At 33.8% G+C, this 15,079-nt stretch overlaps 2 protein-coding genes across 2 annotated transcripts; both read left to right on the top strand.

Annotated features, from left to right (window-relative positions):
- The first annotated feature begins 1,738 nt into the window (after positions 1-1,738).
- LOC137646708 (uncharacterized PE-PGRS family protein PE_PGRS20-like) lies at positions 1,739-5,110 on the top strand. Its single transcript, XM_068379815.1, has 5 exons — positions 1,739-1,819; positions 2,554-2,929; positions 2,966-3,966; positions 4,612-4,802; positions 4,947-5,110. Exons 1-5 carry the CDS (start codon positions 1,739-1,741, stop codon positions 5,056-5,058), a joined length of 1,761 nt encoding a protein of 586 aa, XP_068235916.1. The 3' UTR covers positions 5,059-5,110.
- A 6,008-nt stretch (positions 5,111-11,118) lies between these two features.
- LOC137646938 (uncharacterized) lies at positions 11,119-14,463 on the top strand. Its single transcript, XM_068380009.1, has 5 exons — positions 11,119-11,223; positions 12,556-12,600; positions 13,272-13,367; positions 13,670-13,963; positions 14,193-14,463. Exons 2-5 carry the CDS (start codon positions 12,556-12,558, stop codon positions 14,334-14,336), a joined length of 579 nt encoding a protein of 192 aa, XP_068236110.1. The 5' UTR covers positions 11,119-11,223; the 3' UTR covers positions 14,337-14,463.
- The last annotated feature ends 616 nt before the right edge of the window (positions 14,464-15,079 follow it).

The raw sequence follows: 15,079 nt of genomic DNA, 5'->3' as shown, positions 1-15,079 counted from the left end.
TTTTAATTAATTTATACATCAAAAATTGTGATTTGAGATTTCGGGATGTTGTATAGAGATTTTATTCTTTTTAGTGTAATCGGCAATATGGAAGAGATCAAACTTCCTAATGTCGGCAGGGATATTTAATGGCTATAAAGTTTGTATATAACACGAAATTATCCAGAGCATATCCAGAGCAAGTCTTAAATGCAAATCCTAAATTCTATATATAGGTAACCTTGGTAAACCGTAAATTTTAAGAGGTAAAATCCTATTTGGGTGAAAGGGTAAACATTGACAATATAATAGCTCCGCCAACTGAGTTATCGGGTATAAATATTATCTCTAAAAATAGGAAAGTCTAAGGTTTCGTTAGATATATAAACCTACGCGGCGCTAGGTCCAGAGGAAGCTTCAAAATCAAAATTAATTTGATCCTCTTGATAAAATCTCCAGACTTCAAAACCCAAGTACTAAAGACAGCTCTTTTGTAAGTTTGTACGGTGAAAACTATAATCATTACATCACGCCGTCAAGAAGTCGCCTAAACTTCATAGTTCTTAACCAATGATGATTATTCACCTTATTAACAAAATCAACATCGTGTAACTTTAATGCCGAGTCAGGTGACAGTTTTACTAGGAAATTAACGCTCTTAGACTTTAATCACAACTTCCACCGCTGATGTTTCCATGTTTTGAGCCATGGAGGCGTGTGAACCTTATTTCTGCTGCGGTCTCTAATTTACATATACCTTGACATAAATTTCTGTGGATTTTCTCCCTTTTAGTCTCAATTGTTGTTTAGATATGAATGATTTTGTTTTGAATCATTGTGGTAACATCTCAAAGTGCTGACTTTATATCAACAAAATAGTCTTTTGGTGTGACAGAACTTATGCTTTATTGAAATAAAGTGAGGAAAGGTTTTTTTTTGACGCATCCTTCAAGGGAACTTGGTTTGAAAAGTCTCATTTTGATAGAGAATCTAATTTGTTTCTTGAAAAATTATATTGGAGTTTAATTTAGTTATAAATTTCTTGGAAATCAACCTAGAATTTGTCGCAAAAATATAAATGCATTGTGCACTTTCATTCGTGACTTTGTTTTGAGTATACTGTAGTCTGGAAGGTGAAGCTCGCCTTTACCCTCCAACCTAAGTACTCAAAAGGTTTTTAGGCTCTATTTAATGAATGTTTAAGGGAGTCACAGGGGCTTTCCCAGCACCGTTAAGGATGCGGCTACTAAGTTAGGTAGTTTGTTTAGGTTAGCTGGTGGTCTTTTTTTTTTTTATTGCTAATTCTAAATGTGCCATTATTATGTTAAAAACTGGGTTTCCTAAAACTCCGGTTTCCCACTGGGGGGGTCTCAAAATTGGTAAGGTTAACAAATAGGGTAAAAATACAGTTCCTCCTCAAAAGTTTGCTTTAGATAAAGCCGTAAGTAATTAATCTGAAAAAAAAATTCAGTGGGGCCCTATTGTATAAAATTACAGAAAAAGGAAACTTATTTAATAAATACAATCAAAATCCACAAACTACTAGCAACAAATTTGAAACTAAACTCTACTTTAAAAACACTGTACTGGTCAAGTTTGTATACTCTTCAAGGTAGCAATCTGTGAATAATGGCCTTAATTTTAAAAACACACCTATACTGTGTACACGCCTATACTGGTACAAGTTTGTATACTCTTCAAGGTAGCTATCTATGTGAATCATGGTCCAGATTGTTAGACATCTTTGATAGTTAATCCCATGCAGGTCATTGAGTTACCTGCCGTCGTTGTGGTTGAAAACTCAATGCTTATTAATAAAGTGCAGGACAACTCCTGGAAGGTCTCAAGTTGAGATCATGGTGCCACTATGAGATTTTTTAACATATTTAATCACATGCAGGAAAGTTAGATTTCATCTGCTAGTTGGGTTTGACAACTTATGCTAGTTAATCCCTTGCGGACTAATTTTAAGTGACTAGCAGGACGGCAAAGAGATTACTTTATTTGCTAGTTGGACTTAAAAACTTAATGTATTTTATCACTTGCAGAGACATTAAGAGGTTATCTTAACTTCTGTTATAAAATCGTTGTTCATATAAATATTACTAGACCTTTACCTCGCATAGAATATTACGTGGTGGAATTTTTCTTGTAATAGTAATTAAATATTTAGTTTTTTATTGCTTAGTATTCCTAATGCGTTTGCTCAAAGAACTTTATCAACCTGCCGTTTAAGGGACATTTTATTTTTTTCAATTTATTTTTTTCAATTGTGGAAATTCCAGATGTTTGGGGAATTGGTATTAGTCCTGGCTGCTGTCTTCAATGATGCGCAATAAACTACTCTCAACCCTCAAGTGAGTGCAAATAATCTTGGGTAAAACTATTTAATGTTGCAATAAACTCTAAACCCTCTAGTAAGTGCAAACAATCTTGGGTAAAACTAGTTTAATATTACAATAAAAAACTCTCACACCCTCACCCTCATAAGTGCAAATAATCTTTAGTAAAACTATAATTTAATGTTACAATCTTTTATATCTTAAAACCTAATACTATATTATCTGCTTTCAGTACTTTATCCCTAGCAGTAGTTTTACACCTGGTGGAGGCGCTTCTTCACCCAAACCCTTCTTGGTTAGCCCAGCAACCAACTTGGATGGTTCAAACTCGATAAATGGAAATTTTTTAAATAGAGCGGAAGGCAGCTCTGGACAATCTAGACCTTTTGTGAACCCTGCAGGCAACTTTGGATCTAATTTAATTGGAAATTCCGGCTCGAACAGATTAATTTCGGGGAACCAAATTAACTTTGGAGGCAGTGGAATTTCGGAGAGCCAGAATAACTTTGGAAGCAGTGGAATTTCGGGAAGCCAAAGTAACTTTGGTGGCAGTGGAATTTCGGGAAGCCAGAATAACTTTGGTGGCAGTGGATTTTCTGGAAGCCAAGGTAACTTTGGAGGCAATGTGATTTCTGCAAGCCAAGGTAACTTTGGAGGCAGTGGATTTTCTGGAAGCCAAGGTAACTTTGGAGGCAATGTGATTTCTGCAAGCCAAGGTAACTTTGGCGGCAGTGGAATTTCTGCAAGCCAAGGTAACTTTGGCGGCAGTGGAATTTCTGCAAGCCAAGGTAACTTTGGCGGCAGTGGAATTTCAGGAAGCCAAGGTAACTTTGGCGGCAGTGGAATTTCAGGAAGCCAAGGTAACTTTGGCGGCAGTGGAATTTCAGGAAGCCAAGGTAACTTTGGCGGCAGTGGAATTTCAGGAAGCCAAGGTAACTTTGGCGGCAGTGGAATTTCAGGAAGCCAAGGTAACTTTGGCGGCAGTGGAATTTCAGGAAGCCAAGGTAACTTTGGCGGCAGTGGAATTTCAGGAAGCCAAGGTAACTTTGGCGGCAGTGGAATTTCAGGAAGCCAAGGTAACTTTGGCGGCAGTGGAATTTCAGGAAGCCAAGGTAACTTTGGCGGCAGTGGAATTTCAGGAAGCCAAGGTAACTTTGGCGGCAGTTCTAGTGGAAGCATTTCAATTGGATCTAGCATCACAGATGGCTCTGGAACAACCTTGAATGTTGGTGGTGACGGCAACACTAGATTAAACTCAAACTCTGCATTTGGTTCTCAAATAATTGTTAATCAGGGCTCAGCCATACAATCTTCTGGTACTTCATTCGGTACATCACAAGGCAGCCAGGCTAGACAAACTTTTGGTTCTTCATTCGGTACATCGCAAGGCAACCAGGCCAGACCCTCTTTTGGCTCTTCATTCGGTACATCACAAGGAAATTTCGGTACATCACAAGGAAATAATGTCTTTGGTACATCACAAGGCAGCCAGAACTTCGTACGACCGTTTGATCAAATCACATTAACAATTACCGAAACCACCACCATAGATAGATTTGCAACAGTAACTGAAACTGTTTTGAATAGTGTCCCCGTAACTATCACTGGGTTCAACGTGAATACAGTAACAGTTACTACAAGAGGGGTGAGTAAGATTAATTCGAAAAAATTTTAAGCCTAGCAAACACTATTTAATAACTAAATTAGTGTAAGCTAATTCAAAGTTACACAAACATTTTGGCTGTAAATTAGATCATAAAATTCTGCTTAAATTTTTTTTTGAATTTTGCATGAGACTATTTGAGTTCTATTTTTGTCATAATTGGATAAGGATTTTTGTCATAATTGGATAAGGATTTTTGTCATAATTGGATAAGGATTTTTGTCATAATTGGATAAGGATTTTTGTCATAATTGGATAAGGATTTTTGTCATAATTGGATAAGGATTTTTGTCATAATTGGATAAGGATTTTTGTCATAATTGGATAAGGATTTTTGTCATAATTGGATAAGGATTTTTGTCATAATTGGATAAGGATTTTTGTCATAATTGGATAAGGATTTTTGTCACAATTGGATAAGGATTTTTGTCACAATTGGATAAGGATTTTTGTCACAATTGGATAAGGATTTTTGTCACAATTGGATAAGGATTTTTGTCACAATTGGATAAGGATTTTTGTCACAATTGGATAAGGATTATTGTCATTAGGTAAGGATTATTGTAATTAGAGATTTAAGTATTTTCTTCATGTTTTTATCAATTTCTTTTTACTATATAAAACTAGGTTCATCAAACTAGTGCAAATGACGTTGTAGTGTTGACATCGACTATTGAAGAAAGGCCTTCTACAGTGTTTGTTACTACTGCAAAATCTAATTTTGTTCAAGTAACCGAAGTATCGGTGGATCTGTTCAAGATTGTCCACAGCGCCCAACTGATCGATCAAACTACATTCACTACTGTTGTTACTCAAACGTAAGTCCTAAGTTTTTCAACTTATTCCTATCTAAATTAAAATTCTCGAGTAGGGTTAGTGTTATGTTTAAATTCTAATACTCTAGATATGACTTGTGGGATTTAATTGTATGAGCAAATTTCTCATAACTTTTATTTTTCCAGGTTGACAATGTCCTCTCCCATAGTCCGGACTTCAATTTTAACTTCAGTTCAGACAACTACAGCTCTTCAAACTATAGTGAACACTGTCTTTGTAGCCGGCTATGGTCATTAACTATAACTGAACCAGGAAATGTTATATTAAATAAAATTAAGTTTTAACTAAATATTTTAAAGTTATTTGTCCCTGCATGCGTGGCAAATTTAAGTTTTGGGTATGTTTTCTATTAGTAGTAAAGACTTCCTTGAACAAGAGCTTCTGAATGCATAATTTCTAAACTTCCTGAACAGAATAAATCTCAAAGCATAACAAAAGGAAATATAAATGGCTAAAATTTAAAACTGTTATTGGGAAACTATGTACAAACATTTGCTAATTTTCGGGCTAGCTTAAACAAAGCTAATGTGCCAAGATAGCTATTATATATTGAGAAAGCGGTCTTTATTCAATAGGTAATCCTAGTAGAACTAAGATATTACTGAATTGACCTGCTTAAAATTGCTTTCCCCCCTTTATTTGAATACTTATATTTATTTTTTCTTAAATATAAGAACTAGTGACTTTTATTGTCAAGGGTCTGCCATGGAACCTTTTAGAAAAATACATAATGTAATGTACCATAAAATGTTATGAAATTTTAATCTTGCACTAAGACTGGTATTTGAAACCTACCACAAATATTGAAACCTACCAATAACTTATACTTTTTAATGTACCGTGAAGATTTATACTTTCTGTATTAGGCTAAAATTTACACGCTGGAACTTATATACTCTTGATTAAAATACTGAAATAGACAATCTTGTTTAATGTTAACCCAAAACCTTACTAGAAAATATTAATCAGAATGTGATGCTAGAATCGTTAATCAAATTGTAATGCTAGAATAGTTCTATTTAGGTTTAAAGGATAAACCTAAGATCTCAAAACTTTGAAAAGCTTCCATAAGTGCTGCTAAAGTTTTTAAAGACAGTGTGTTCAAGGTTTGTAGCAGATTTTATAAGATTTGAAATGGTTCGTATTAAAGTCTTGAAATAGAAGATGAGTCAACAGAGCAGTGGTCTGGGGATCGGCAATGGTCCTGTCTGACGCTAGAACACTATGGGAGGGGGGGGGGGGACCTCTGTAGTGATTAAGAATATTGGCAAGGCTCCTTGCACTTAATGCAGGGCGGTGACTCTTGTTTTGCCCGTAATTCTGTGGCTCTGAAACTTTGTTACCAGATCAAACTAATCAAGGCAGACAGTAAGTACAGGTAGGCGAACATGACTTGAGCAAGATGCCGGGCAGAGGCTAGAGCAGAGGTTCACGACCTTTACTCATTCGTGGCGCATTTGATATATCCTGAACTTTGAAGGCGCACCAACTCAACAGTGAGTGTAATTATAACTATATTATCCTGCTACATATTCAACTGACACAAAGGTACGCAATATGTAAGGCTACCAATGATATTAGTTCAAATGTGTACACATGGGTAATGGTCATGATAAATAATAAAAAACTAAATTTTATTTTCTATTATATGAATGAATTAATGAGCACATGGGAATGTTCAACATACATTCCTGTTGTAGATTAAACATGCCTTATTAATTAGACACCTGCGCCATTCTGGATTTGCATATCCTTTCGATGGGAAGAAGGACACTCAATTCCTCTTCAACACTCAGCAATCTAGACCACCGCTTAGTTTTGATGTTGTGAGAGTGTTGAAAATCCTAGTTCACACAGATATGAGGTCGAGAACTGGAGCAATATTTTCTGGGCTTTTATATCTATGAGGGTGTTCCTTTTCAATTCTTAAACTAAAGTTTTTTAGTGACATATCCAAGTACTCCAGGTTTAGTGTGCGGCTATTACGGATACCTAATTAGTTCCTCCTCTTCAAGGATACTAAGCTGTGGCTTGCTTGAGGGATCACGGATGAAAGTATTTCTTAAACAATCATATTGATCAGCAGATATATTTGGGGAACATTTTTCAATGTTCAATTCTGGAATTTCAAGGTGTTCCTTGAGTGAAATGTCTGTATAATTAGTTTCAGCAGTATTTTGAAACTAGGCATTGCCATCCCTCACTCTGTTTCCAAAACCTTATTTTCTCCAGCAACCCTTTATTTTGTCAGATGTTAAAATATTCTAATTTTTCCCTTGCATACTAGTATTAACCTTGTTTAAATGTTCAAATATATCCGCCAGGTAGCATAACTTTGCACTCCAAATTTCATCAGTCAGTAGTTCACAAAATTCACCAAACAGGATACTAATGAGATGGTGTATTTCCGCTGAAGGCCAATTATAGGCAGCATTACTTTATCTGTGAACAGGATGCCACTGTGCAGTACTTCAATAAACAGCCAGAATTTCCAAGCAGTTTGTGTAAAATTACACCAAAAACTTTCAGATATCTATGAAATCCTGAGAAAAGAGATTTTTTAGGCTTGCCAATTTTCTGCATTTCTCATCTGTTGACTGCGAAGTGCTAGTTTTCTCTTAGCTAGCATTATCAATATTTAGGTCCAGAGTTATTTTAGAATTTCCTGTAACTCTAAACATCCCAAGTTTGAAGTTGCCACATGGGACCAATAAAACGAATTGGGCATGCTTAAACATTAAAGTATACAATACAGAAATGGCATGTCATTGGCACTGGTGAAAATATAACTTTGTATGTTAGACAATGACTGCTCTAAACTTTTCTTTCCAATCTTGCAATGATCACAGCTCTCATTACTTTGGTAATAATGATAATACACTACGCAGAAATTTATTCGCTGCTCCCACGCTTCTGGCGTCACCTTAAAGTTCGTAGTGTGGACGGAGCCTGTGACCATTTGGATGAGCTAGATGGGGTTAAGCTGCGGCCAGAATGTTGGGCACTGTTCATCAAGCATCAATTTTCACCAGCTAACACAGAAAAGCAGAAAGAAGCGCAGATGACATCAATAACGAGCACTAAGGGGTGTGTCAAATATAGTAACTCAATTTTTAATAAACGTTTCCTAAATCTATTTCAAACCAAGAATCTGATGAGATAGTAATTACTAAATACACATTAACGCAATTATTTTTTATCGATAGGTGTAAAATGCGTCGTAAGCACTATTCAATACTTCAGCATATCTTTGGTCCCTTGCTGCACCTCCTTTTAAGCCTTTACTTTTTTATCTGTGCTTCTTCTCTCGTCTGGCTGCCCAGCTTCTTGAAATGTTGCTTCATGCAACTGGAATTTTCAATCTATTTTAGATATGAGCTTAATGGCTTCCTTGGCACAGGGATATACGGCCCTGCTTCATGATTCCAATACAAGAGGATGGATATTTAGGGCGGGACTGGGAGAGTATGCAAGGTATACAAATAAGTGGAAAAACTTGACTTGAGCAGCCGACCCTGCTATATAGTGGGACTAATAAGGTCGAATGAAGATAAAAATATGTTTGCTGTGAACATACCTTGTATTTTCAAGACTTAAAATGTCTAACATTTCATAAATTACGGTTGCCGTTTCCGTGAATTCTAAATTTGACAATAAGCATAATTTTGTAAATCTTTTGGTGCCTATATAAGGCTATAAATTTAAATCCTTTTCTTGTGACTACATTTTGGCATATTTTTCTCGTTATAAATTCATAGAATCTCTTATTAATTCCAAGACAGTTAAGGCTTATTTTGTATTGAATACATATTTGAGGTATTTTATATCAAATATCTATCTAAAGTTTTGAACTCTGATATTATTTTACACAGTTCATTAGTTTTAAGTCTCACGGATTTAAGGAAGTCTTATAGTTCGATAAGTTATTGATTAAAACCATTCCTGTAATAATGTTAATGATTAGATTGCTGCAAACTATGAGTGAAGAGATTAACCGATGGGACTATTATATAACGGGAGTAAGTGAAACACTATTTGGCTTATTACATCAACGAATATTAAAAATTACTAGCTTTAATATCAAAATATCGCAAAAATGGCAAATTTAGATTGCGAAAAGAGAAAACTACCCAATACATTTTAAACATCCCTTCTTAAGATAGTATCACTTACAGTGTATCCCATGCCCTGCATTGGAGGCGCTATCTAAGGTCTTTGCAGTATCTCTAAAAGGTTTATAGGTCAATAGGTCACTCATGAATGGCACAGGCAAGGGACGGTGACAGTACCCTATAGACTGACGATATATATATATATATATATATATATATATATATATATATATATATATATATATATATATATATATATATATATATATATCGTCAGTCTATAGGGTATTGTCACCGTGCTAATCATTATATATATATATATATATATATATATATATATATATATATATATATATATATATACTGTATATATATACATATACATATACATATATATATATATATATATATATATATATATACATATATATATATATATATATATATATATATATATATATATAATGATTAGCACCCAAAACTCCTCTCCATCATTCTAGGACCAGGAAGAGATAGGCAATGGCTGATGACTCATCAGGTAGACCTATAGGCCTCCCAAAACACCTTCCCCACCATCCCTAGCTCTTAAGCGTTGTGAAATAATAAAGATATTGGTAATAAAAGAACCTTACGTTTGCATAGCATCACAGGATGTAACTAAAACCATTCCTATTCACTCGATAAAAACACTTTCACAAAGAAACCCATATTTACTTGGATGTAACTTAATTTCGTATTCGAAATAGGTTTTCTAACCTGACGTATTCGTTCTGGAACCTTCTAGATTTCCCATACATGATGAGATTTTTTCCGTGCTATACACCGTATTAGATCACTATGTGTCGTAGTAGATTCATTAGAAATTACAATTCATTTACATTGTTGATATATATATATATATATATATATATATATATAATATATATATAATATATATAATATATAATATATATATATATATATATATACACACATCTATATGTATATATATACATATGTATATGCATATATATATACATATATATATATATATATATATATATATATATATATATATATATATGACAGCAATTACATAACAATAACTTGATGATAATAAATATAAATGTTACTATTTATACTCATATCACTGTAATACTTCTAAGCTTTAAGACATACTTAATAATCCTCACCTCGAGAGATTATTTCTAACTGGCATAAGACCACTTTCAATCGAAACCAACTGAATGTAACGCTCGATCCAGATTGGTTATCCATATTCCATTTTCTACAATTGCCCATCACCCTATCTCGCTTACAATTGACTGCTGACATATCAGGAGAGGACTGAGCATAATCAATAAGGTATAGAATGTCTTCTTTCCCGCCGTTATCCCTACATTAAGGGGTCGGTTGCGTGATGCGCCCTCTCCAATGCTTTCTATCAAAGGTATCCTCTTCCGCCAAACCTCTACTCTCCGTATCATCCTTCACCTTACCTCGCCTCTCTCTCTCGATCTTCGGCGCCCCCCCCCCTCCCCACAAGCTGGTTCCTTCCAAAAGGAATAGAATGTTACTCTGTATTAATCAAAATATTTTTTTACTAAGCTCCCTTTACTTAATGAGAACTACTGGGGTTTATAAGCAGACTGTTGTAGCATATTTGAATTTCAGTTTGATTGGTTGTGTATCCCAATTTTTTAATTCCCTCATCTTTCAGGATGCTTGATAGTAATTTACGAAATTTGACACCTGTAAGCTGAGAAATAGTAAAAACTGGAATAGCATATAAAGTTTCCCCCCATCAAATTGCTTTCCGATTAAAGAAAAACTATTGCAACAATAAATGAAAACATGAGAGAGAGAGAGAGAGAGAGAGAGAGAGAGAGAGAGAGAGAGAGAGAGAGAGATTCCCGCGGGGTACGGTAGAGTATCTTTTTCATGTTTAAGACATAGCAAGAATATCTTTAAAAAAATGTCTTTATATCTACTAGCACATTAAAGAAAAATTTTCCCAGTACAGTACTTATATTGCATTCAATATCATAAAAATATCAAACAATTTCCACTATATTAGAGACGACTTTGTTTCAGAAAAAGTCAGACTTCTCACTCAGTGATCCATGAAAAACAAAAACAACGTACTATTTACTTTCTCGAATCCTTGCTGCTGATGACGTGTTTGTAAGTACCATAGTTACAGCGCGTAACTGAAATCGAATCTGCGCGAACGAAGATAAATCAGAAACAACTTGAACCTTAACTGGTGAACACCGAGTAGCAAGTAACCGTAAATTCAAGACTTCTTAAGGTAAGTGATGTTGGTGTTTATATTTAGGTTTTTTATTTTGTCGCAAGATTTTAGTTCTTGATTATCTTGGTGAGTAGCTACTGCTATTTTTTTAAGTTTGTTTATTTTTCCTTTTCGCGTGCAGTCGCTGCATATACGTTTTATTTATCTTAAATTTTTTGGTGCTTTATTTCCTTTAGTTGTAATGATACGATACCTGATGCATGCTAGTAAAATTCATGTACTGTTGCTGTTCCTAGCAGATCTTTTACAATTGCGAATAGTTCACCTGAAACTTTTACTCATAATAGCTTTTAGGGTACTGATGTATCATAGCCTTGCTCTAGTTATAAAATGTCCCCACTAAAAATGACTATTAATAGCAAGTTCTCGTTAAAATTAGAATCTAATATAAAAATTTTTAGTTTGCATCATTAAACATTTTTAAATTCTTTTATTTTTTTTTTTTTTAAGAACGAACACAATCTTTAGTTTTTTGCATCATCAAATTTGTTTAAACTCTTGTCCTTTTTTTAAGAGCACATAACTTAACTTGTGGTGACTTAGAGTTTTAGTAACAATATCTTGAGCAATGAAATGACTGCTTTGTAGTTGAACAATTTCATCTCTAGATATGAGATTTAATATGCTTATATAAAAGCATGAGTTGATAATTTTTGTACCCCAGTTAAAATATTTGTGTATGCATGTTTTGTCTCTGACTTCGGGCAATGATGTCCCAATGGCTGTTATTTCAATCTTGTATAAACTAGCAACTGTTTGCATTTAGACTTCTTTAATGGACGTAATATATTTTTATAGTCTTCTATTTTGATTCTATTATGCTACTGTCTACTATGATTGAGTATTTTACTAAATATCTATTTCTGCATTGACTCTATTATTAGTTAAGGTAGTCAAATTGTTTATTTCTGTATGTGGCAGTTGTCCAATTTTTATTCTTGTTGATTCCAGTGGTTTTTAAGTTACCATTTTAAATTTTCATTAGGTTTTAGTGATTTAATCACTTTTATTTTTAAATTTTAAAATAAACTGCAGTAGCTTGCTTTTGAATAATAAACCAACAACTCTTTGACTAGTCAAAGATAAAATTAAGAGCAACTGAATCTGATTTTCAAATAATTTAATAAGAAATATTTGTGGTAGGCTTTATTTTGCACATAACATTAGATCTAGGAAGCTTAAGTCTTGCATCTTGATAGTCTGTTTCTAGAAAGTAGTTTTATTTAGTAAATTATATATAACTTACTGTAGAAAACTAGCGTTTTGTAATTTTGAGCTAACACTATAAAGATTCTGGAACTAACTATTGTTGAATATTTAATCCTACAGATGGCTCCTGTTTCGCAGCTCTTGCTTGTCCTCGCTTTTGCGTTGGTTAGTATTTTATTTTTTTATTTTTTCATATCTTTGAATGTAAACCGGATACTTGACATAACTGATTCTCTGCCCAATTTGCTTAGTAATTAATATTTGTTCAATCTACTATAGTTAATTTAAATCTAGATACTGATTCTCTGCCCAATTTGCTTAGTAATTAATATTTGTTCAATCTACTATAGTTAATTTAAATCTAGATACTGATTCAATGGAAAAATTTACTTAAATATGCCAAAATATATTATAATCTATTTCGAAACACAATAGATTCATTAGAAAAATATTTTTAAGCAATCTTAAAATTTAGTTCTAAACTAGATACTAGTTTGTGCTGACTAATTTGCATAGTTTTTAATTAGTGCCAAATCTCTTAATTGTTGTTAATTCTGGCCATTTTTTGGAAAATATTTAATTTAAGTTTTAGTGCTAAGTGTAAATTCTTTATTTACTTTGATTGGTTGTCTTTAATTGGGTTTTTTAAGTTAATGGCTAATATTTTCTTAAGCCTTTTTATCTTTACCCATCTCAATAATTTCTTGCTTATCTTTAATCTTGCCGATATCTGTTCTGTTTTTACGAAATCAGTTTCATTGACTCTCTTGGGTAATTAAATGTCTTAATACATGCAGATTAACTATTAAACTCGTGATTTTTCCTTTTCTTTGCAGGGAAACTGCCAAAGGCCTAACTATGAAACTCATGTTCTTACAGCCGCTCTGGCTCCCAGCACTCTTGAACCATTTACAGAAACTAGACATGAAACTGTGAGCATTTATGGATTTTACTTTATCTTTGTACCTTAAAAATTTACTACTTTCTATAATAAAAAACTCTATGCAAAGAACAGTTCTAATGTAATCTTTGTAGCATAGAAATTTCAAGGTAAATATCCAGAATTGAAGATATACTTTAATGGAAATCTTTGTAGCATAAAAATTTAAAGGTTCATATCCAGAATTCAAGATATACTTTAAATGACTTATCTTTACCTAAATTAATGTTTGGTAAGAGGCGTTAGGTCGTGGCATACTCTTATCCCTCTAAAACCTCTCTAAATCTTTCTTAGGTCTACAAGACTCATCCACTCCGGGTGAGGGTGACAAGTGACGTCTGGATAACTGAAACCACCAATGTGAATGAAGTTGTGACTCATTCAGTCACAGTCTACAGCTATTTCCCTGCTAACCCACGCACAATCACTTCTGTGATGCGCGTCACTTCTACCCCTGTCATTATAAGGACTGTGGAGATAATGGTCACACCTACTCTAACTATGACTTCGGTATTCACTAGCTTTGTGACTACAACCCAGACTGTTAGATTTTGGCAGAGCATTACGCATGTGTCTGTTGCTCATTCTGTAAGTAAATACTATAATTACTTTAAATTTTTGAGATTTTACAATTTTGCTTGACCCTGGTGTAACTTCTCATAAGAATGGCATTGCTATAATTATAGTTTCAAATTTTCACAAATTTGCGTGCTCCTGGCGTAGCTTTAAATTGTTGTTGATTGGATTTATTTATATATTTACAAATTCAACAAAGTTTATAATTCTGTAATACTTAAAATTTATTTGCTTTCTCTAGGTCGAGACTGTCCCTGTATGGAGTACTCAAACCTTGGTTCAAGAATCTACAACAACGGTGACCAGGGTAATAACTACAGTGGTTACTTCGTTTACGCATACTCCAGTCACTTCCATCACAAGATCTTACTTGCCCCCTAATTAAAGGGAGCTTTTCCCATCTCTTAGATTTGTAGACTGTTCTTTTAAAGAAAGGTTACTGTAATGTACTCAAAGGTTTCATTATGAGATTACAATGTTTAGCTCTAATAATTAAAGTTCCTCCTACATTCGGCGCAGTTTTTTCTTTCCGACGACTTTAGTGTTTTTTTTTTTTCTTTTTTTTTTTTTTTACAGCGAAAACCTATTGTACTCTACCAAAAATAGAAATTTCTTCAGAGTAATACCTATTGTACTAAACTAATGCATATACTTCGGTGTAACTGATAATATTTTTATTTAGTTTCTAGTGCAGAGGCGTACATTTTTGGTACTAAGGTTGAAGGATTAATTTTACCTAAGACTTCTAACTTATTTTATTTCTAGACTTTGAATGGTTGGATTTGGATAGCTGTGTCTTTCTTCATTTACTAGAAGTAATGCCCGAGCAGGTTTTGATACCACTGACAAGATAATTTTAACCTCTGTGGGGAGTGAGTTATTCTTTTATAAGTAATAGTTCATTCATGAAGTGTCAATTTCTGGCTCTTACTGTGATTACCATTAGGTGACTGAACTGTTCACTTCCACGAATTGCAGGATAAAAAAATCTAATTGAAGCCTGCGACTAAGTCTTTAAATACTGCTCATCTAAGATCCAATTGACTTCTTGGTAGACCTCTTTTGTTATATGGGGGCTAATGTACCGTACTTAAAATCTCAAATTTGCTACAAAAACTACTAGATAGA

Source organism: Palaemon carinicauda, chromosome 9, assembly GCF_036898095.1.
Source record: "Palaemon carinicauda isolate YSFRI2023 chromosome 9, ASM3689809v2, whole genome shotgun sequence".
Taxonomy (NCBI): Eukaryota; Metazoa; Arthropoda; class Malacostraca; order Decapoda; family Palaemonidae; genus Palaemon; species Palaemon carinicauda.
This window is presented reverse-complemented; position numbering and strand designations above follow the sequence as displayed.